The sequence below is a fragment of the Microcaecilia unicolor genome, chromosome 6 (assembly GCF_901765095.1).
Source record: "Microcaecilia unicolor chromosome 6, aMicUni1.1, whole genome shotgun sequence".
NCBI lineage: Eukaryota > Metazoa > Chordata > Amphibia > Gymnophiona > Siphonopidae > Microcaecilia > Microcaecilia unicolor.
Window position 1 is genome coordinate 152,626,531 of NC_044036.1, and position 22,772 is coordinate 152,649,302.

The 22,772-nt window shown below is 44.6% G+C and overlaps 1 protein-coding gene across 1 annotated transcript in view; it reads left to right on the plus strand.

Annotated features, from left to right (window-relative positions):
- The window catches only part of CADPS (calcium dependent secretion activator), a 520,576-nt gene that overhangs the window by 169,341 nt on the left and 328,463 nt on the right, over positions 1-22,772 (plus strand). The window contains 1 exon segment of the mRNA XM_030208035.1: positions 16,038-16,149. Coding sequence (XP_030063895.1) covers positions 16,038-16,149 — 112 coding nt within the window.

Genomic DNA, 22,772 nt, shown 5'->3' on the forward strand with positions numbered 1-22,772 from the left:
TAAACCCAACGTGAACTTCCTGCATGCTAAAACAGAACTACTGCCGGCCCAACGCAGCCACTGGCGGTAGTTCTGGCTGGAGCGCGCACCATTTCTGGCACTCCAGGAAATGTTTTCCCTAGCGTGGCGCTAACCCAGCAATAACCTCAATGGGTGGCGATAAGTGCTCCCCGCCACATGGCCACGTGGTAAGAATTGTCTTACCGTGTGGCCTTTTTTTTGTGCGGGGGGGGGGGGGCATTTTTCTAGCTGTGGTAAAAAGGGCCATGGCACATGGGAAAAATGTCCCCCGCTGCTATCGTAGGGCTCTTTTTCCTGCAGCTTAGTAAAAGGACTCCTTAATTCTCCATTGCCCCAGGTACAAAGCTTGCAGAGAATATGTAAACCGCTTTGGTTGAACTACAGAAAAGCAGTATATCAAGTCCATGATCCTGTACCCATTTACCCCCTGTTAATGTGAGGTCAATATTCAGAATGGTTTAAGTGAGCAGGAGAGGTCATTCTGACACATTCCGTATATCATTAACTTAGTATATTGGAGCTTTAAAGTCCAATCTACCAGTTTTTTAAAACCTGCTGATAACATCTGTTGCCATGACGCTGTTAACACAGCTTCATCAGTAGAACCTCTAGGTAGCCTCAGGGTCATTCTCTATATTATATTCTATGTTTCTTGCAATTGTCCCCTGCCACACATTCCGGAATCCTAACACTAATGGAAGAGTGAACCACCTCATCAATTTCAAAGGCTTGCTAACTTCAAAGTCTACGTTGGCTCTGTCCTTTTAAATTTGATCCTCGTAAATAAGAAGCTGAAACACAAATACTGAGTTTAATTTATTGCTCTTTAATTTTACAAGACAGCAACATTGAACTCTACTGTCTCTTGGGAACCACATTGCAACTCTAAAACAGAGCTCAGCCGCTCTACACGCCAGTGCTCATAACTCCTTCACAATGTAAGCAGTGCTTGCATCCTGTTATAGAGAAGGTGCCTCTGTCATGTTTGTTTTCACATAGGCCATAAACAGATGATGCCCTTTTCCATCTTTTTTTGCACTGATCTCATTTGTTCCCCTACACAGTTTGTTAGTATTTTACATAGCACAAAGCCTGGATTTTTAATCAAGCACTGACCAAGCTGCTTTTTGCTGACAGAGAATGTAAGTTCTACATAATGCACTCGTAAATCTGTAAAATGTGCACATGTTTTGGATACTTTGCTGCAGGGGTGTGGTCACATGTGTAGCAACCTTATTGGTGATAGCATAAGAGAAAATAATGGGAGAAGCTAGCAAGCTTCATTTTTCTTCGATCTCCCCAATGGCATCAGAAAGCACCAGCTTTCCTGTTCTCCATGCATAGATCAGATTGTGATGGGGAAAAGGCCCCTTTTCAAGGCTCTGTGCCTATTTCTTATGGGAGTTTCCAGTCTATAATGCTCTGCTCAGGTCTTCAGAAAGATCTGTGAGTTATGGAGCTTTTCACACTGTAACGTTACAAACCACTAACATAACTTGTAAAAAAAACTCCTAGGACAGAAGAGAAGAAAAGGAAAGAAAGACAACCAAGGTGGCTCTTGAGTTTTATAGAAATACACACCTCTGAAGACACCTCTGAAGACACCTCTCAATGAAATACTACACACCCCTCTTCTTGGACCTCATCATGCATTGCCAGCTAGGACATTGAAGTCACTATAAAGGAGGGCCCTTGAGACCAGTTCACATAATTAATGACATAGTAGTATAGCCATAAAATAAGCACATTGATCATTTGAAGAATATGAGAAGCTTTCTTAATGTTTTTCTCCTAGTAATAACTGTAGAGACCCTTAAGGTTCTGCCATGATCTAATGGCTCTATTAAAGCATTGTATTATGCCATTTTCATTCTTCAGATCAGGTGAGGATTCTCTACACCAGTTAGTTAATGGTGGGAGAAGACGTCTTTTGGAGGGACTGTAGAACTGCTAAAAATGCCAAGCCAAAAGGGCATTAACTGTGTTTGGCTCAATCGGCCATTGGATGATAGTATCTGAGGAACTCAAGGCAGCCATAGACAGAAGGATGCTAGGCTGCATAGAGAGTGGTATAACCAGTGGAAGAAAGGATGTGTAAATTTCTCTGTATAAGTCATTGGTAAGGCCCTACCTGGAGTATTGTGTTCAGTTTTGGAGGCTATATCTCTCAAAGGATGTTAAAAGGCTTAAAGTAGTTCAGAAGGAGGTGACCAAAACGGTATAGGGTTTGTGCCAAAAGATGTATGAGAAGAAACTTGAAGTCCTGAATATGTGTACTCTAGAGAAAGAAGGGAATGGGAGATATGACCTAGACATTTAAATGTATTATAATACAAACAAATCTTTTCCAGAGCCTGGGATGCAGTAAAACTAGAGAACATGAATTGAGGTTGCAGCGTGGTAGAAGTAGGAGTAATATCAGGAAATTACTTGTTCACAGAAAGGATAGTTAATGTGTAATGAAGGGCAGGAGTGGTAACTCTAGTAGTTCAAAGCACGGCCAGTGCCAGGCACACTTCGACGATCTGAGAATGACAAAGACCGATCAGGATGGCCTGGAGTAGGCTTCGACACCAGCTCTAGTAGGGAAGTAAGACCAGTGTCGGAAAAACATCTACAGTCTGTGTCCTGAAAATGGCAAAGACAGATCAGGATCAAGTAGGCATATTTTATATCACATTAATATCTTATGCTACTAGTGTTCCATCATGAAGGCGTGTAAACTGCAAGGAGTGGCAGGTGCGGCCCTGCTGCCTTGTTGGACAGACTGGATGGATCATTCAGGACTTTGGCCTGGTTCTGAGAGACGACCTGCTGAGGGGAGGAAAACTTTACTGGTGTATCTAATCTGCTAGAAATTGCAGTCAAATTTTGGAAAAGGTAAACTTGGAGTTAAAATAGTTAATTTCATTGTCTTCTTTTTTGTTAAATTACTCTACTTATTTAGCAAACTGAGTTTAGACAATAGTGTAGTCTTTTAAGTCTCTGATAGGATTTTATATAAATAGTGTTTTAGAGACTATTGTTTTAGGTTGCATTTTAGAGCTTGGCATAACATCAGTTTAAAGTACAGATACCAGTTGAGGGAAGCTTCTGCTTAGTGTTTAATTCCAGCCCTTCCTCCCACTGCACCCACCCACCCCAAAGCTGATCTTTGATTTGTAGGCTCTCCAGCCAATTAGGAGGTAGCCATTGTAGATTGAAGCAGATTTTTTTTTTTTTTGCAACAGGTGCTGTGCCTCATTTATTTATTTTAGGAACAGGTTTTATTTTAATTCTAGTTTTATATTGCTGGAAAAACTGTTGCTTTGTTTTTTTTTTCTTATGTTAGTAGAGAGGACTTAGTTTAATTTTCTTTTTCAGGTGCTTCTTTGGTTGCTTGACCAGGATTTCTTTTTTACCTCCATTTCAAAAGGAGTAGTGTCCTAAATAATCTCTTTTTGAACTCCCCACACTTCTGAGGGTTATACCTAGCACAAAAGGCAGCTGCTACTTTTAGCCTACAGGACAGCTGAGGAAAAGTTAGGGACTTTAGTAGGGCTTGTTCTGCTTTCTGTTTTCTTTCTGCAGGTGCAACTACTTCTGCAAATGCAGTATGACTGGGAAACATCATGTCACCAAAGCTGTTGCCCCAGTTGCAGCTTCTGCCTCTTTGCAGACAGAAAATATGATCCCAGGAGAGGGGCTTGTTCCATGCATAAGATGTCTTCAGCTTGAATCCCTCAAGAAAGAACTGAAAGATTGAGAAACATCAACAAAAATGAGAAATACATTGATGAAATGCTTCCTGAAGCATCAAAGATTTCCAGCAGTGGGGAAGAAAAAGCTGTACTAAAAGAGGTCATCTGGACTCAGATCATGAGACCCTGCAGGATTAATACCATGACTCCACCTGCCAAACAACTGAAGAACTGATATGCAGCCCTGGAAATGGAAGAGGTGAGAGCATCTCCAAAGAGAGGAGGAATTGGAGCTCAAAATCCCCAAAGTTGCTGGATCAGTGACCACTAAGAGGCAAAAGGTACTGGTGGTTGGCGAGTCTCTTCTGAGGGGTACAGAGGTGTCCATCTGCAAGCCAGACCTGGTGTCCTGGGAGCTGTGCTGTCTGCAAGGTGCCAAAATTCAAGATGCTACAGAGAGCTTGCCGAGACTCATCAAGTCTGACTGTTATCCAATACTGCTCATCCATGTTGGCAGAAATGATACTTCTATGCATCCCACAAACATATCAAAAGTGACTTCATGGCTCTGGGAGAGAGGGTGAAGCAGACAGGTGCACAGGTGGTATTCTCGTTGATTCTCCCTGTTGAGGGTAAAGGCCAAGGCAGAGAAGTTTGTGGTGTCGTCAAGAGCATTTTGGCTTCCTGGACCATGGGATGCTTCTCCAAGGGTTGCTGAGCATAAATGGTGTCCATCTATCAAAGAAGTGAAGAAGTGTTTTCTTCAGCAGACTGGCTAATCTATTGAGGAGGGCTTTAAACTAGAATCTTTGGGGCAGGGTGATCAAAGCTCCCAGGTCAGTACAAGCTCTCAGTTAAGTGAAGCATTAAATACTTCTACAGAAATAGAGTAAAAGGGCAATGTCTGGAAAGCAGTATATACTAATGCCTGAAGTATGGGAAATAAGGTTTTAGATCTTGTGGCTGTGATGGAAGAGGCTGATTTGGATTTAGTGGCGATCACAGAGACATGGTTCACAGAGAACCAGGACTGGGATATAGGAAAGACAGGGTAGGAAGAAAGGGAGGGAGAGTGGCATTATATGTTAAAGATAATATTAAAGCCACACAACTCCAGGACCTATAGGGCAAGGAAGAGGCACTGTGAGTCAATCTGGAAAGAGAGATTGTCAAATGTATTTACATTGGTGGTGATACACAGGCCTCCTTCACAGCCAGAAGTGGACAGAGATTTAATTGAAGGCATTAAAAATATAGCTATGAAAGGGAAAGTACTATTAATAGGTGATTTTAATATGCCAGATGTTGCTTGGGATATCCCTATTGTGGGGTCTTAGAAGCAGGGAGATCCTGGATTCTCTGCAGGGGGAACTATTCCAGCAGTTGGTAATGGAACCCACATGGGATGAGGCCAATTCAGGTTACTAAGTATTTCCTTAGATTACTTTTGAGTCTGTCCTCCTTCAACTTCATCTCATGCTTCCGCATTCCAGAGCTTCCTTTCAATTGAAAGAGATTCATGTCCATGCCATGGAGATATTAAATTATTTTAATTATTTATTTAGATTTTGCTCATACCTCTTCAGTAGTAGCTCAAGGTGAGTTACATTCAGGTACACTAGGTAAATGTCTCAAACATATCTCCTCTTTATCATCTTTCTTCCAAAGTATGCATAACGAGGTCTATAAGTCTGTCTCTATGACGACCACTGACCATTTTAGTAGCTGCCCTCTGGACCGACTCCATCCTGGTTATATAGTTTCCATTTTCAAATTAAAAGGCATATTACATTGGAACTCAGCAGTGTGCACATTTTCTGGGTAACTTGGTGCCCTTTGCAGCAGCCAGCCACAAGATGCCATTTTCCTAGGCTGTTTAATTTTCACTTTATACCTGATGTTTAAGTTAAACCTGATGATATGCAGTGCAATGAATGAAGAGTAGCCTCAGGCAATTCTCTAGAAAAGCTATCTTTAGCTGTCTGTTGTTCAGGAGGACTTGCAGCTGGTCCCTTCAAGGTAGCATAATGAGAACATTCAAAGATCTGCTGTACAATTATTTATGGAAATCAGGGGGTTAGCGTGACTGCATCAAATCAGAAAAGCAGCTGTGGGAAAAAGCTCAGTGCAATGAAGTTAAAGGGATGGACATTGCTATAAACGATACAGTAAAAAGTAAATGGAAAGAAAAGAAGGGATACAATTTTACTCTCATAACCCTTTGGTTGGGTATGAGCATCAGATGAGCTACCCAAATATATCTTTTATGGACTGGCTGGCAATCAGAGCTGGGGCTAATGAAGCTGGAAGGCCAACTAACACAAAATCTACTATCTTTGCACACTTTCCACAGTCAACAAATCAATCTACATAGCTTAATATACTCCAAACTGTAGAAGCTTTACTGAATTGGATGGCCAATTAATATTTATGGAACAATCTTCGAGAATGACCAGACATGGGCCGTGTTTCGGCGCTCAGTGCCTGCGTCAGGGGTCACAAAGGGAGCAGGAACAATGTGCAGCTATGTAGATTAACTCAGCAGGAATATCGGAAGCTATGTGTAGCGATGGTATATATTCCTCCGCACATATACAAGCTCATTTTCGAAAGAGAAGGACGCCCATCTTTCGACACAAATCGGAAGTTGGGCATCCTTCTCACAGGGTCGCCCAAATCGGCATAATCAAAAGCCAATTTTTGACGTCCCCAACTGCTTTCCCAACTGCTTTCCCCAACTGCTCCCCAACCAAAGTTCACGGGGGGGGGGGGGGTGTTGGAGGCGTAGCGAAGGCGGGACTTGGGTGTGCCTAACAGATGGGCATCCTCAACCCATAATGGAAAAAAAAGGGCGTCCCTGATAAGCACTTGGACGACTTTACCTGGTCCTGTTTTTCTTACGACCAAGCCACAAAAAGGTGCCCAAACTGACCAGATGACCACGGAGAGAATCGGGGATCACTTCCTTTTACTCCCCCCAGGGCCGCCGAGAGGGGGTTCAGGGGGGACAAAATTCCTTGGGCCCGGGCCTCCAAGGGGGGCCCAGCACCACAGTCCCCGATATCACCCACCCTCGGCCCCGCCCCCAAGGTCACCGCGCCACAGTCCCCACCCGCCCCCCTCTGTCCACCACCAGGCCAGGCTCCCTGCATTGAAATCATCACAGCGCCTCACCTGTGACCTCTGTGACTGAAAGCGCAGCAACGGCAGATCAGATTCGCCTCCCTTTGGGCCTTCCCTCCCTGTATCCCGCCCTTGCCTGATGTACTTTGCACAGAGTGTTATAGAATATACCTGATTCATGCATAAATTAGTTTTGTGTTTTTGCACCAGGTTTTCATTGGCATAAATGGCGGAACGGGCACTACGCATATTCTGTAAACCGTGCCTAACGTGTTTCTTTCGGCTCCATATATAGAATCCAGTCCTAACTGAATGGAAACATGCTGGAAATGCTCCTGAAGCTACTGCAGAAGCTGTGCAGTTATTGCACAGAGATTTTGACCTGTAATGCGCTGTAAGCGCAAAATTTTACCACACTTAAGTAAAAAGGCCGCCTTTTAGTAGTATAGAATCAAATAATTTGCAGTACGTTAATGTACCAGCAATGGAATAATACATGTATTGGGGGTTTTTTTCTGGTTGTACAGCAGCTATAATAAAAATCCAATTTTAATTATTTGCTATGAACAAATTTAATTCTGCAAGGAATTGTAAGTAAGTAAATTTATTACAGCTTATTTCACTGCCTGGCCGATATTATGAGTATAAATCAAGAGAAAAGTATATTGCTTCTTCTTTTATAGTACCATGCTGGCTGGAATAAAAGATGGTCTGAGATATAAAATGACCCCTCTATCTCAGGAGAATGAATAAGCAGCAGCACACATTGAATGTCTTTATTTTTTCCCTTCGTAGTCTTTTCTATCCCCTCTTTCTTCCCCTTTGCTTCTCTTGCACATTTTTTTCTGCTTCTTTTTATAACAGTTTCTAGTTCCCTGTGTTTCATCTCCTCTTCCACCCTCCATCTTGTCTCTGAAGTTTTTCTACTGTCTCCACAATGGTCATTGTTGATTTCTCCAAGGCCAAACATTGCTTCCTCTCCAACCAGCTCAGACCCACTGCTACCTACTCCATCTTGGCACTAATCAGGCAGAATGCCATCAATGCAGGGGCGTAGCAAGACTTCGAGATGGGAGGGGGGCCAGAGCCTAAAGTGAGGGGGCACATTTTGGTCCCCCTTCCCTGCCACCCCCCCCCACCGCCACCTTGCCAGCCCCCACCCACTGCCACCCTCCACCCACCGCCGCTGGTGGGGATCCCCAAGCCCCGCCAGCTGAAGCACCGCCGCATTTCCTGCCCTGCTCTCTCTTCCCCTTTCATCATGTCTGGCTTGCTCGTTTTAATGAAATTGAGCATGTGTGCATGCTCAGTCTCACTAAAATGTGCATGCAGGATGTGAGGGGAAGAGAGAGCAGGGCAGGAAGTGCAGTGGCTCCGGAGACCAGCGCTGGAAATGCGGGGCACAGATCCAGTTTGGGGGGCCCTCCCGTAGCTACGCCACTGCATCAATGTTTCCTCCCTGGTCTCATGGCAAATGTTGCTCATTCCTCCCTGGCTATGGATCAGATCGAACGCTGCCTCCTCCTCTCTTGTCTTGTATTGAAGGCTGCTTCTGTTCCTTAGTCTCAGTCTACCAAATGCCATTGCCTTCACCTGTGTTGCGCCCTGAAAATGTTTTTACATTCACCCCTGCTAGTCCTAGATATAGTGCCTCTACCTGAGCCAGACACAGAAGGTTGCCAGTGCCATGTACCCCAAAGGATCTGGTGAGCCAGCTCTTTTTCCTTCTCTGGGCAACTACCTCCTTCCTATTGGACAAGGCTGCAAATGCTAAATAAATATTTGGGATGCTTTCCAAATAAGGAAGTCTTGTATTTGTACCAATATGTTATTGATCACTTTACTAATAAAGCAACTTAATTTAATTGAAAAACTTATTTCGTACCATTTCAAGTGATGCACATTGGAAAGAATAATCCGAATCATAGTTAACCTGATGCTAGGGTCCACCTTAGGAGTCAGCACCCAAGAAAAAGATCTAAGTGTCATTGTAGACAATACGCTGAAATCTTCTGCCCAATGTGCAGCAGCGGCCAAAAAAGCAAACAGGGTGCTAGGAATTATTAGGAAAGGGATGGAAAATAAGACCAAGAATAGTATAATGCCTCTGTATTGCTCCATGGTGCGACTGCACCTTGAGTATTGCGTTCAGTTATGGTTGCCATATCTCAAAAATGATATTGCGGAATTAGAAAAGGTTCGAAGAAGAGCGACCACAATGATAAAGGAAATGGAACTCCTCCCATATGAGGAAAAGCTAAAGAGGTTAGGGCTGTTCAGCTTGGAAACGAGACGGCTGAGGGGGGGGGGGGGGGATATGATTGAGGTCTATAATATCCTGAGTGGTGTAGAACAGGTAGAAGTGAATTGATTTTTCACTCTTTCAAAAAATACAAAGACCAGGGGATGCTCAATGAAATTACATGGAAATACTTTTAAAACAAATAGGAAGAAATACGTTTTCACTCATTCAGTCATCTGAATCATTAAACACATACAGGTGTGAACTGGACTGAAGTAGTTTTCTTACCCTTCGAAATTCAAAGCAACTTAAACGGGAAAGAGAGGCTCCTGCTTGCTTAAATCACCTTGCGCTGCCTAACCCCCGATATTAAGTGGCACTAAACCAGGCAGTGTTGCTGAATATTGACTCTAACCATCCCTAGAAAATGTGGGCAGGTCAGGAGTGGTACAGGAGGTGACATTGGGGAGGATTCAGGGGTTAGGCAGGTGCCGGCAATATTCAGTGCTGGGACCCACATAGCTAAACAGGTGAATTTAGGACAGCTCAGAAGCTTAGCTATGTGGGCATGGCACTGAATAGTTTTGCAGCCCCTCTGTTTACCCCCTCCCCTCGTATCTGGGTTTAAAAAAGATTTGGACAAGTTCCTGGAGGAAAAGTCCATAGTCTGTTATTGAGATGGACATGGGGAGACCACTGCTTGCACTGGGATTGGTAGCATGGAATGTTGCTACTATTTGGGATTCCGGGATCTTGTTGTTCTTTGGGATTCTGGAATGTTGCTACTAATTGAGATTCTGAATTGAATAGTGCTACTCTTTGGGGTTCTACATGGAATGTTGCTATGATTTGGGTTTCTGCCAGGTACGTGTGTTAGGTTTATTTTGTACTAATTCACCATAGCTCTTTCCTCAGGAGAAGCAAGAAATCCATATTATATTAGGACGATATATTTTTGTCTCTTGCTTTGATTTTCCAATTAATTATTCAAGAACATAACATGCTTACTTTCTCAGCCTACTGGCTGTCTACGATGAGTAAAACTTTCAATTTTGTAAGCTGCATTCAGTCAATATTCAGCTGGCCCAATGACCATAATGATTTATGCGCCTGTGTTTTAAATAATATGTGCTTTCAGTGCTGTGATATCTATGTTCTTGATGCTGGTAATTTTCCTTTGAATGACAGCTTATTCAAAATAGGCAATATATGCATTCTTATAAATAATAACTCCCTTTTCACAATTCGTCCTGTAAGTTCCAATATATGATCTGCAGAATTTGTGTCCAGTTGCAGCAGGAGTGTCTTTTGCATTTAGGGGTCCTTTTACTAATGTGCGCCGAAAAATGGCCTGTGCTGGTGTAGACGCGTGTATTGGACGCACACATGTCCATTTTTCAATGCACCTGCAAAAAAAGCCGTTTTGGGGGCTGAAAATGGATGTGTGGCAAAATAAAAATTGGTGCGCATCAATTTTGGGTCTGAGACCTTATCGCCAGTCATCGACTTAGCAATAAAGTCTCCATGTTAACCGTCCAGTAATCGTCTACACGCGTTGAATGACAATTACCACCTGGTTTCTGCTGCATACCAGAAAATAAAAATTATTTTCCAGTGTGCGTAGCGGAAGTGCGTCAAAAATGAAATTACTGTAAGGGCCATGCAGTAGCCGGGCGGTAACTCCAAATTGACGCACATTGGGCACACGTAAAAGGGTCCCTTTCTGCATTAGACTTCAGGTTTTACATGTGTGGTAGATGCTTTCTGTTAGCAGCTGGCAGTAACTGTGATATGGAAAAGGGTGATAACCCATAGCCCCAGGAGCAGCACAGAAATGAGTGAGGTGATTAGGAGGGTGACATTCTGCCTCCCTGGAGCATGTGAAGCAGCAGGGGTGAGGCAAGACATCTACAATTATCATCAGTCAACTATGATCTGAAACTCTCCTGCATGGATCATTGGCAGTCAGGCACAGAATCGACTCTTCAAACGAAACCCAAAAGTGTTAAGCTGGCTATCATTAGCTTATCCTTTCTGCAATGAAATAATCACACGCCTGTTCTCTGAGAAGGATCTAAAGCTCATTTTTTTTATCCACAAGGCCCAGATCACATAAATGATAATGTACCTTAAAGAAAACACAAATCACTGTTCTGTGATACAAACAAGAGGTCCAATGAAGCTTATCGCTATGGTAACTAATGACATCATGACCAGCTTCTATCCAGGGTAAATTCACTTTCATAAAGTTGTCTTCATTTTGATGTCTCAAAAGCACAGTTGAGACTGAAACTGTGTATTGGGTATGAATTAACAATAGGTATGCTGAGGTGCACTAATTATGATTATTTCCATTTTCAAAGAGTTGTTTCTTTTTCAGCAAATGTTTTCTTTTTGCCCATGTGAAAATGTGTAATGAAAATTACTGTTTGTATTTGGATAGCAACATTTGTCGGTAACATATGGTCTGGGAGTGCTTCAGCAAATAAGATGCTTTAAACAGTAAACAGAAAGGGACTGGTACAAAGCAGACACTTGCAGCACACTGGTTTTCTTTTTTTGGCCATATATTTTATATTTTTTTGGCCAATCTATTTTTAATATATTTTATATATTAATCCGCTCGGAGGAAAGGAAGGTGAGCAGTGGAGTTCCTCAGGGGTTGGTGCTGGGGCCTATTCTGTTTAATATATTTGTAGGAGATATTGCTGAAGGGTTGAGAGGAAAGGTGTGCCTTTTTGTGGATGACACGAAAATAGCCAATAGAGTGGATACCCTGGAGGGAGTAGAAACAATGAGAAGGGATCTCCGAATGTTAGAAGAATGGTCGAGGTTCCGGCAGTTAAAATTTAATGCCAAGAAGTGTAGAGTGATGCACTTGGGGTGTGGAAACCCAAAAGAGAGATACCGGATAGGAGGGAAGAGATTAGTAAGCTCAAGAGACCTTGGGGTGTTGGTGTCAGAGGATCTGAAGATGAACAAACAATGCGACAAGGCAACGGCCATGGCCAGAAGGATGCTAGGCTGCGTAGAGAGGGGCATAACCAGCAGAAGAAAGGAGGTGTTGATGCCTCTCTACAAGTTGTTGGTGAGGCCCCACTTGGAGTATTCTGTTCAGTTTTGGAGGCTTTATCTTGCTAAAGATGTAAATAGACTGGAACCAGTGCAATGAAAAGCTACGAAAATGGTATGGGATTTGCGTTGCAAACCGTACAAGGAGAGACTTGCTGACATGAACATGTATACCTTGGAGGAAAGGAGAAACAGGGGTGATATGATACAAACGTTCAAATAATTGAAAGGTATTAATCCGCATACGAACCTTTTCCGGAGATGGGAAGGCGGTAGAACTAGAGGACATGAATTAAGGTTGAAGGGGGGCAGACTCAGGACTAATGTCAGGAAGTATTTTTTCACAGAGAGGGTGGTGGATATGTGGAATGCCATCCTGCAGGAGATGGTGGAGATGAAAATGGTAATGGAATTCAACCCTGCGTGGGATAAACACAAAGGAATCCTGTTCAGAAGGAATGGTTCTGTGAAATCTTAGCGGAGATTGGGTGGCGACGCCGGTAATTGGAAACAAAATGGGAGCTGGGCAGACTTCTATGGTCTAGGCCTTGATTGTGATTGAATAGATAGGGATGGGCTGGAGTGTAAATTTTAAGGGCTTCGACGTTAGCTTCAGAACTTAGTACAAGAACAGTACTGGGCAGACTTTTACGGTCTGTGCCCTGAGAAAGGCAAGGACAAATCAAACTCGGGTATACATATAAAGTATCACAGACCATGTAAAATGAGTTTATCTTGTTGGGCAGACTGGATGGACCGTACAGGTCTTTATCTGCCATCATTTACTATGTTACGATTTTCAAAGAACAGTAATGCTATACATCATATATTTTTCCTTTTTCTGTGTAGACAGTTGCATACCCTTAAATTGCAAGCTGAGGTCATAGGACATTTTATGGCCCTCTCTGATAGTGTAGGGCAGTGCTTCTCAACCCAGTCCTCAGAGCACACCTAGCCAGTCAGGTTTTCAGGATATCCACAATACATATGCATATGCATGAGATAGATTTGCATGCACTGCCTCCTTGGTAAAACTCATTGCAGATATCATGAAAACCTGACTACCTAGGTGTGCCTCCAGGACTGGATTGAGAACCCTTGGTCTAGGGGTGGGTTCAAGAGCAGCTAGACCAATCCAAACAGTTCAATAGGTTTCTTGTTTGTTGTTAGGCCCAAAGCAAATGCAGATTCTTATGCAGCAAAATACGCAAGAAAACAGATAAGTCTTCTTGTCGGCATCAAACCATAATCCCAAAGATTTGCAAGGCAAAAATAATTACCTGTACACTCAAGTTTTCAGATGAATAGCATCAGCAACCAGGGCTTGGTTTAAGATTTTGGTGTCCATAAGCAGAGCACTTGTGGGAGAGGAATACTCCAGAGAGCGGAGAGCGGAGGAGGAGTGCGTCTTGAGCTCCAGCATTTGGGTATCTTTAGAATTTGGTGGCCTAGTCATATGTCTATGTAACTTTTTTGGCAGAGTTTGCGTCTTTAGCCTGTGTCTCCATGAATGTATAGCAGCACTTACAGGTATAGACCACACACAAGTGTAAATAGTGATTTTAGATAGCCACTTTTTACATGTACTTGATACACATCAATTTAATGACAATTATGCATGCATCCACCCTTCCCTCCTCTCCCCTGGTTTTCCTGTTCCTTCCGTTCCTTCCGTTCCTTCCCCATCCTCTCCGTTATTTCTTATGTAGGTTTTATCTTGTATTAGCTTAATTTACTGTATTGGCGTCTGCCTTTGCGGTACGATGTAAGCCACATTGAGCCTGACGCAGTTGGGAAAATGTGGGGTATAAATGTGATAATAAATAAATAAAGAAAATATCACACAGATTTCAAGGGGGAGAGCTGGAAGCATGGTCTGGACAGGGCATGCATAGTGCAAACATTTACACATGGACATAAATGTGTATTCTATAGAACAGAGAAGAGAGATGTAACTTAGGGATCCTTTTACAAAGGCGCACTGAAAAATAGCTTGCAGTAGTGTAGGCGCGGGTTATGGTCCATTTTTTAGCATGCCTGTAAAAAAGGCCTTTTTTTGTTTTTGCTGAAAATGGACGTGTGGCAAAATGAAAATTGCCGCGTGTCCATTTTGGGTCTGAGACATTCCAACCAGCCATTGACCTAGCGGTAAAGACTCACGTGGTAACCAGGCAGTAATGACCTACGTGCGTCAAATACCACTTTGCGTGCATCCATTACGCATGCTCGAAAAAAATTTTTTTTCAGATGCACATAACGGATACTCGCCAAAAATGAAATCACCGCAAGAGTCACATGGTAGTCAGGCGGTAACTCCATTTTGGCATGCATTGGGCGCATGTAGATGCTTACGCAGCTTAGTAAAAGAACCCCTTATTTATTTATTTGTACATTTACAACCCATTTTAGACAGGTCATAGAAGTAGGAATTGAGGGGTCCTTTTACTAAGCCACACAAGCATCTACGTGCGCCCAATGCGTGCCAAAATGGAGTCACCACTCGGCAACCACGTAACTCTTCTGGTAATTTCATTTTGGCGCACATCTGAAAAATTTTATTTTTGGACACGCGTATTGGACAAGCTTCAAGTGGCATTTGACGCGTGCAGGTCATTACCACCCGGTTACCGCGTGAGACTTTACTGCTAGGTCAATGGCTGGTGGTAAGGTCTCAGTCCCAAAATGGATGCATGGCAATTTTCATTTTGCCACACTTCCATTATCGGCAAAAATGTAAAAAGGCAGTTTTTACAGTTGCACTGTAATACTACTACTACTACTACTTAACATTTCTAAAGCGCTACTAGGGTTACGCAGCGCTGTACAATTTAACATGAAATATGATTCTGCGCGTATCCAAAACACGCGTCTACTCTACCGCTGACCATTTTTCAGCGTGCCTTTGTAAAAGGGCCCCTGAGACATGCAGCTCAGTGCATCTCAAGTTTCACCAGTATTTTAGAACAGAATCTGCCAACATAGAACCTGTTCCCCCTTGCTGCCTGCACCCAGGGCCCTGCCTTTGGTACGCTACTGCTCCATGTGCAATTTTCTTTAAGTTAGTCACCCTTATTTTCTTTCTAACTCCAGTTACTCTATCTTATCTGTCTATATATTCCACCTCTTCTTACACCCTAAGCTGTCTATTGAGATGTTTTAATGGGTATTGTGTTGACATTGAAAGCAGTATACCATGCCATAAAGTGTACTGTTATTTGAACATTTTTACTACTGAAGTTGTCTATTACCTATGTCCAGCTTATTCTTACTGTACACCACCTTAGGTGACTTTCTTCAAAAAGGTGGCAAATCCTAATCAATCAACCTGGTAAGAGCCAGTAAATATCCAAGGTCAAGTTATTTGCATAAACATATCCAGTTAACTGTGCCATGAACTACATCAGTGAATAGCAACATCCATCAATTTTGTTTTATTAGCTTTGCCCCGGGTTGCTACGCAGAGAGAATTGTCAAGAAGTAAGAAGTTGGACTCAGCCCCTGGTCTTCTTTCAACCCAAACAATCAATGTAACTAGTGATGATAATATTTGCATCAGAATTTAGCGCTGATATTTTGCAAGATGTGTTTCTAGGTCTGTATACAATTCAGAATTTGTGCAAAACGTTAGGTAGTAGATTATTTATATTGTTTAATGATTTTCTGTGACCCCCCCCCCCCCCCCCAATGCCTTATACTGTATATTCTGTTCCCTGAAGTAAATCTTACAGGTTTTGTGCACATCTGGTTTACATTTGTCTATCACATCAACACATTACCAGTTACTTGCTCTGTGCAACAGATGGTGTCATCCCACGTTAACCCATTACATGCTCAGGTGATAAAACAATATTGCTTGACTTTTGAACCTAAACATTTTACTCTGCTTTCATTTTTCACAGTTGGGGAACTCAAGGAGACTTTAGCACTACACATGCACTGCCTGCTGTAAAGGTGAAGTTGTTTACTGAAAGCACGGGGCTTCTAGCATTGGAGGACAAAGAACTTGGAAGAGTAAGGCAACCTTCTGTTAAAAACTGTCTCCGTAAAATACATTAACTTGCAGGGTTGCACATGCCTTGTCATATTCTTGATATGTCATTCACTGCTTCTCTTTGGAGCCCTTTTCCTACACACAGAGAAACCTATATCAAAGTAGAAACATAGAGGAATACTATATAGAAAAAGGATGGAATCCAATTAATGCAAAATGCTTTGGCAGCACCTCCAGAGGTTGGGAAGTAAGACCAATGCTGGGCAGACTTCTATGGTCTGGGTCTTGTAAACATCGCGAGGAGCTACAAAAAAAAAAAAAACAATAAAATGAAAACAATCAGAATTTATCAAATAAAAAAGTTTTAAAATTTTTCACTGTAGCATATAGCCAGACTCAGGTCGAATTGATAAAGGAAGTGTATTCCAAATTGTAATAGCTTGGAAGGAAAACATCGCCGCAAAATGACGTTTCAATTGAACACCGTTAAAGGCAGGAAGTTTTAATATGAAATTTTCTTACAACCGAGAAGAGAAGAGAAAAGATCAGAAAAACATACGATTAACAACTCCAAGGTACTGCCGTTTAGAACATGGAAAATCATAATAACTGATTTCAAAATATTGTGAATTAAGCCAATTAGTGCCCATTTAACCATTGTTAGGTACTATTCTATAAATTGCACATGTAATTTTGTGGGCTAATTATGCATCCAAGTTTATAGAATTAAGGGCTATGAACTAATAAATGGGGTTAATAGCCAAATAACCCATCTTAACAGTAGCCCACATTGAGGGGCAAAATGGAAAGATCGTCCAAGTACGAATTAGGGCGTTCTTACGATAACGTCCAAAAATAGACCTGTATAATGGAAAAATAGTGTGGGCGTTTTTCGACAATCGATTATCCCTGTAAGAAAACAATCAAATGACGAGCGCATAAGCGTGACTAAATTGGGCGCCCTAACACGGTCGACTATTGCAGGTGCAAACGACCAAATCACGTGGTGTGAAAAATAATGTACATAGGTGTATCGCAAGTACAATACATGTTGTTCATGCCATCTGGGTACGGAAATATATGAGGAACGCATATATGTGTCAACTACAGACATATCATGCTGCTCCACCCATACTTCCATCATATGTGCCCATCTGAATATCCGGATCTGCATGCACTGTACACCTACTAAACATGCAGTAAATGCATATTGTGTATATGTGAAAAGGGTCGGGTGGGGTGCGTCATCTATATAAGGCACGTTTCACACTCCTGCAGGCATGTGCACGTCAAAGACGTCTATGCTTACGAGGGCGTCCACGTGCTGATAGGGGCCATATATGGAATGGTCATCCATATATGGAGCTGTGCATGAAACGACGTCCCTCACGCAAGGTCGTCTATATAAGGCACTTCTTTTCCAACACGTGGAAAAAATGGCACAGCGGCGAGAGCCCAATTTTGGAGAAGAAGAAAGTTTGCTCCTCGTCAGGCTGTGCCTAAGGCACCGGCACCGACTATTTATACAACATCACCACCTGCCCCCCAGGCTGCAGGCCATGCGAGCCTGGTCCCGCATCCGGGAACGATTGGAAAGGTAAGGTTATGGCCCAACCCCCCTCCCCTCCTGTACCTACACATATAACAGCTCCGTCATCAATGTTACCAGCAGTAACTGGAGTGTCCATGCAAGGATCATGAGTAATATAGGAACATGCACAATCACTAATAATTTGTATGTTATTTAAACGACCACCATTCCCACATCCCTACAAGAATGTATTTCGTTAGGTTACTATCGTCACTATGCTATTAGTGTTATGTGAAAATTTCGTTAGTTATGTGAAGGCCACATTTTCCAACCCCTCTTTGCAGCCAGTGGGTTACAACGCCTCCAAATAGTGCAAGCATGAGACCAATGAAACCTATACCATACTTTATAACATGGTCATGATAACACATATAAAGTAGTTTAACAAGCATACATTAGAATGTATACAAACGGTACTGTCTGGCCTCATGCCCACCTCTCTGCCATCATCTGCATAGGAACCAACTCGGTGGCTGCTGTGGGTGCTTCACCACCCCACCCCCAATATCAAATATGTATGGAGGGAGGGGTCATCTCCACTGGGGGTTCCACCCCCCAAAATGTTAAAAAGGTGGCTCCTATGATTCACTACCAATGGAGGTGCCCCCCCCCCCCCAACACTGTAGACCCTCTCTCTCTGGTATGTGAATAGCAAATTAATGTGTGCAGAGGACAAAAAGGACCAACACCCCTGACCCCTGCTCTACAAACTTATATCTTACAGACGCTTTGGAGTCCACTGGGACCTCGAGTCCTTAAGGAGGCGGTTCCGGCGGGTGAGGCGGGAGAGGCCTGACCTCATCCGGGCGGTGCGAAGGCACCTCAGGGCTCGCCGTAAGTATTCAAAAACAGGACACCTGTACACATTACTACATACATTTCATGAATAAAGCAAATGTGTTGTACAATATCACTTCCCATGTGCCTAATAGCCACCTAGTAAGTAATACCATATCTGTCCCAGATCAAGGATGCAGGTTGCAGGGGTTCTCCCATGAGCATGCTTGCAACGTCCGACCAGAGATGAATGAGATGATATGCCACACTTTACTATTCCCCTTATTGTGGTGGCTGATTACTGTGTCCTGGTACAGCTGCCTGAGGCCCTACTTTTACTGCATGTTATGGCCTAAATCACATAAAAGAATTGTGCTCAACACCCTTCCCACTGCCCCCCCCCCCAATAACTCCTACAACAACTGCCCATCAACCCCTCGTTGCATTTCACAATGCAAACATGCTGGTCAGCAATGAATTTGGTATGGCCACATGTCCTGCGTGGTGTGTGTCAGAGGAGGGTCCAGGGTTCTGTTTCATGTCATCTGATGCAGCTCATTCCCCATGGGCATAGGCTACGCCTTACCACACCCTGCCCCATGCCACCCAGCTACTGCACTATGCAAGCCATGGTGTATGCACTGATCTCAATCACACTCCTTTTACATACACAGGGCTCCACCAGCAGGAAAGTGAGCGCCAGGATGAGGAGGGCCACCACCCCCAGGAGGAGGAGGAGGAGGAGGAGGAGGAGGAGGAAGAGCAGGAGGAGGGGCACATGGAGGAAGAGGAGGAGCAGGAGCCAGGCCAGGAGGCGGGCCACCAGCAAGAAGAGGAGGAGGAGGACTCGGAGGAGGGAGTCCTCATTATAGACCTGCATGAGGACCCCTCCCCACCTGCAGCACCATCGCCTGGCCCACCTCCATCCCCTGGGCCAGCTTCTGTGTCCCCTGGCCCACCTCCATCCCCTGGGCCAGCTTCTGTGTCCCCTGGCCCACCTCCATCCCCTGGGCCAGCTTCTGTGTCCCCTGGCCCACCTCCATCCCCTGGGCCATCATCCGTGTCCCCTGGCCCACCTCCAGCCTTTGGGCCGGCGACTGTAGTGCGCCTCCTGCAGCAGCTGGTAGATGGCCAGCAGCAGATTATAGTTGGCCAGCACCAGCTGCTGCAGGAGGTGACAGCCCTACGGCAGGGCAATGAGCAGCTCCAGGGCCCACTAAGGGTACTGCTGGGGCTGCTCATTGCCCTGCTACAGAGGGCCTTACTAAGAGGGCGTGGCCGCCCTTAATTTAAATAGGGGGGCCTGTTGGTGTTGTGTGTGTGGGGGGAGGGAGGGAGGGGAATTGTTGGGGTTGTGTGTGTGGGGGGAGGGAAATGTTGGGGGTTCTGTGGGGGGTGGGGGAGGGAATTGTTGGGGTGTGTGGGGAGTTGTGGGGGGGAGGAGGGCATTGTTGGGGTTATTTTGTAGGGGTGGGGGTGGGGATGGGGGCCAAATAAATTTTTGTTATAATATAACTATCAGGGTGTGTGTGTGTGTTTGTCTCCCTTGTGCATTACATATCACCAAATGGTGCTGTTGAGTTGAGAGGAAGGAGGCAGCAATATGCATAGCATTAAATGTGCTGTGTGAATGAGAAGGTGATGTATGTCTGAGAATGTTGGCCAGACAGAACGCCACCTGTTCATTCCAACCTGCATGGCCCATATGTGCAGGGGGGTTGGGCCGGGGAGGCTGGATGGATATTTGTGTTCATTAATAAAAATGGCCAGCCAGCATCTCTCTCTCCCTTCCTCCCTCCCTCCCCTCCACCATACTGACCCACAATACAGAGTGCCATCAATAAGAGATTAATAGTGTACCACGTGTGATCTGCCAGGTACACACTTCCACATAACTCCAGGTACCACATACAAAGTGTTTGCTGTCTGATGGACACATATCCTTACCCACAAGCCACATTGGTGGGGTGGGGGGGGGGGGGGCAAGAAGGACCTACAATACAAACAGCTGGCTCATATTTTCACATTGAATACATCAGCTATGGTATATAATGCTGAGGAGCAAAAGGGAAACAATGGGAAACCCAATAGATGGATGGTTACTTCATCACAGTTGCAATGTAATACTTGTGTTAGGGAAGGCCACAAATAAAAATGGTGCTCATTATTTGCAGGTGTGATCACACTTTCTCCAGTAGTCGATCAAGGTGTTACATTCAAGTATTCTGGGTTTGTGTCAAACTTTGTCGCTGAACTGACTTGCCTTAGGTGGGATTTGAACCAGCAACCTTATGATTATAAGGCTGGTGCTCTAACCACTAGGCCACAGCAGCCATCAGGCTTTAGCCACCACCAGTTACTTTGGGTTGGTACCTGTACACACACCCCTTTCCCTCACCACCACGTCATAGGCCTCAGTGGCACTACCTGTAGCCACCTCGATCATTTTGTCCAGGCTACCGATTAAAAACAATGTAATGTGCATGTTCCCTACCCTACTACCTATGGAGCAATTTAGGAAGGTGGTCCATAATGTGCTATACACATCCATTGCATTAATCATTCTCCCCTCCCCCGCCTATGGACCTTGAGAATGGGTGGCCACTTCATAAATGGGGACTGGGGTACACCACATAAACAAGGAAGATGGAAGCTACCGGGAACCAATACAGCACCTCCAACCGCTGGACCACACCACTGAGGACCTGCCAACCCCACAGTACAGGGCACAGGAACCTGGTGAAAACAGAGCTACCTAACATCTGACTCCAGACTACATACATACAGTGAATGCACACTCCTTGACTATGAGCACAAAGAGAAGAGGTGGCAGACAAATGAGAGCTTACCATGAACGTCTGTTTCAAGACTGTGTAGTGCGCCTTTTATCTTCTGGAACATTAGCTGCACATCTCCCTGATTGAAATGACCCTTACCGAGGGGTGCTTGATTTGGGGTGAGTGTAGCAAATTCGTGGCCCCCACACACTGCCTGCTACAACCAGGCAGAGAGAATGGGAGAAAGGAAGGGAGCATCAGGCGATGTGGAAGACAGGAAACGGAAGGCGTGGTGGCTGAGGGCCAACAATAATTCCCCCCCCCCCCCCCTAAATACACAGGTGTACCCAAGCATGCTAAGTGAGGGTAAAACCCTGTAACTGATTATTACGAACATCGGGCAAGGTCTCAGTGCAGGAAATGGCAGGTAAAATGGCAATGAAGAAAGGGAAGGCAGGTGGAGACGCCCATACTTAACTACTCATAATCGAAACCATGTGTTCCTAATCGCTATCTGAGCTGGGCACGCTTAGGAATTATGTGTATAATTGAAAAAGTAGCGCCCAAATCAGAAACGCCTATTCCCCCGTCTCAATGGGCGTTCCTGGCGCCTATATAAACGCCCACTCCGTATTTTCGAAAACCCCATTGGTACAATGCCACCACGCATGCCGCCGACCCGGAAGGGTAATTTTCTCGAGGCAGAGGTGGAGCTCCTGGTACAAGAAATTGTACAGCGGCACCGGAGTCTGTTTGCTCCCACAGGGCAGAGGCTGGCAGCAACAGTAAAGCAGCGGGAATGGGAGGCAGTACGGGACAGCCTGAATGCTGTCTTCCATGCTGGGAGAGACGTGGAGGACTGCAAGAGGAAGTGGCGGAAGCTGAGGAGGGATGTTCGGAGGAAGGCAGGGGCCAATCCCCCAGGCAATGATACTGCCAACCTTACACCCATCGAGCTGATGGTGTACTCCCTCCTACCCCAGGAGGGCATCCACGGGATTGGCTCCATGGACACCTCGGGCCAGGCTGAGGACTCGGGTAGGTGTTTCATTATGCAGTTGGGGTATCTGTTGTGCTGCAGTACACTTGTGTTATAGAAGTTGGGGTCAGGGGGAGGGAGGTGAGGAGTGGGGGGCAGGAGGAGGGAGGTAGGTGGGGGTGGGGGTGGGGGGGGGGAGTATCTCTGGCTGTCTTTCTGTATATTAACAGGCCACCTTTATGATGCTGTTGTGACCTGGTAACCCCTACTCACTAGCTCTCTACCCTTACTCCCTATCCCTACCATTGTCATTGGGTTTCCTCTTACTTGTCCTGTGTGCCCATATTTATAGAATTAATTGTAAGCTCTATTTGAGTAGTGGTAGTGGTCATGTGTGTTATAGGAGCAAGCAGACAGGGTGGGTGCTGTGTGTGTGTGTGAGCACCCCCAATATTGAGGAAAGATCATGTAGCTGTGCAGGGAGGAGTGTTGGTCACTGGGCTTAGCACCCCCAATACT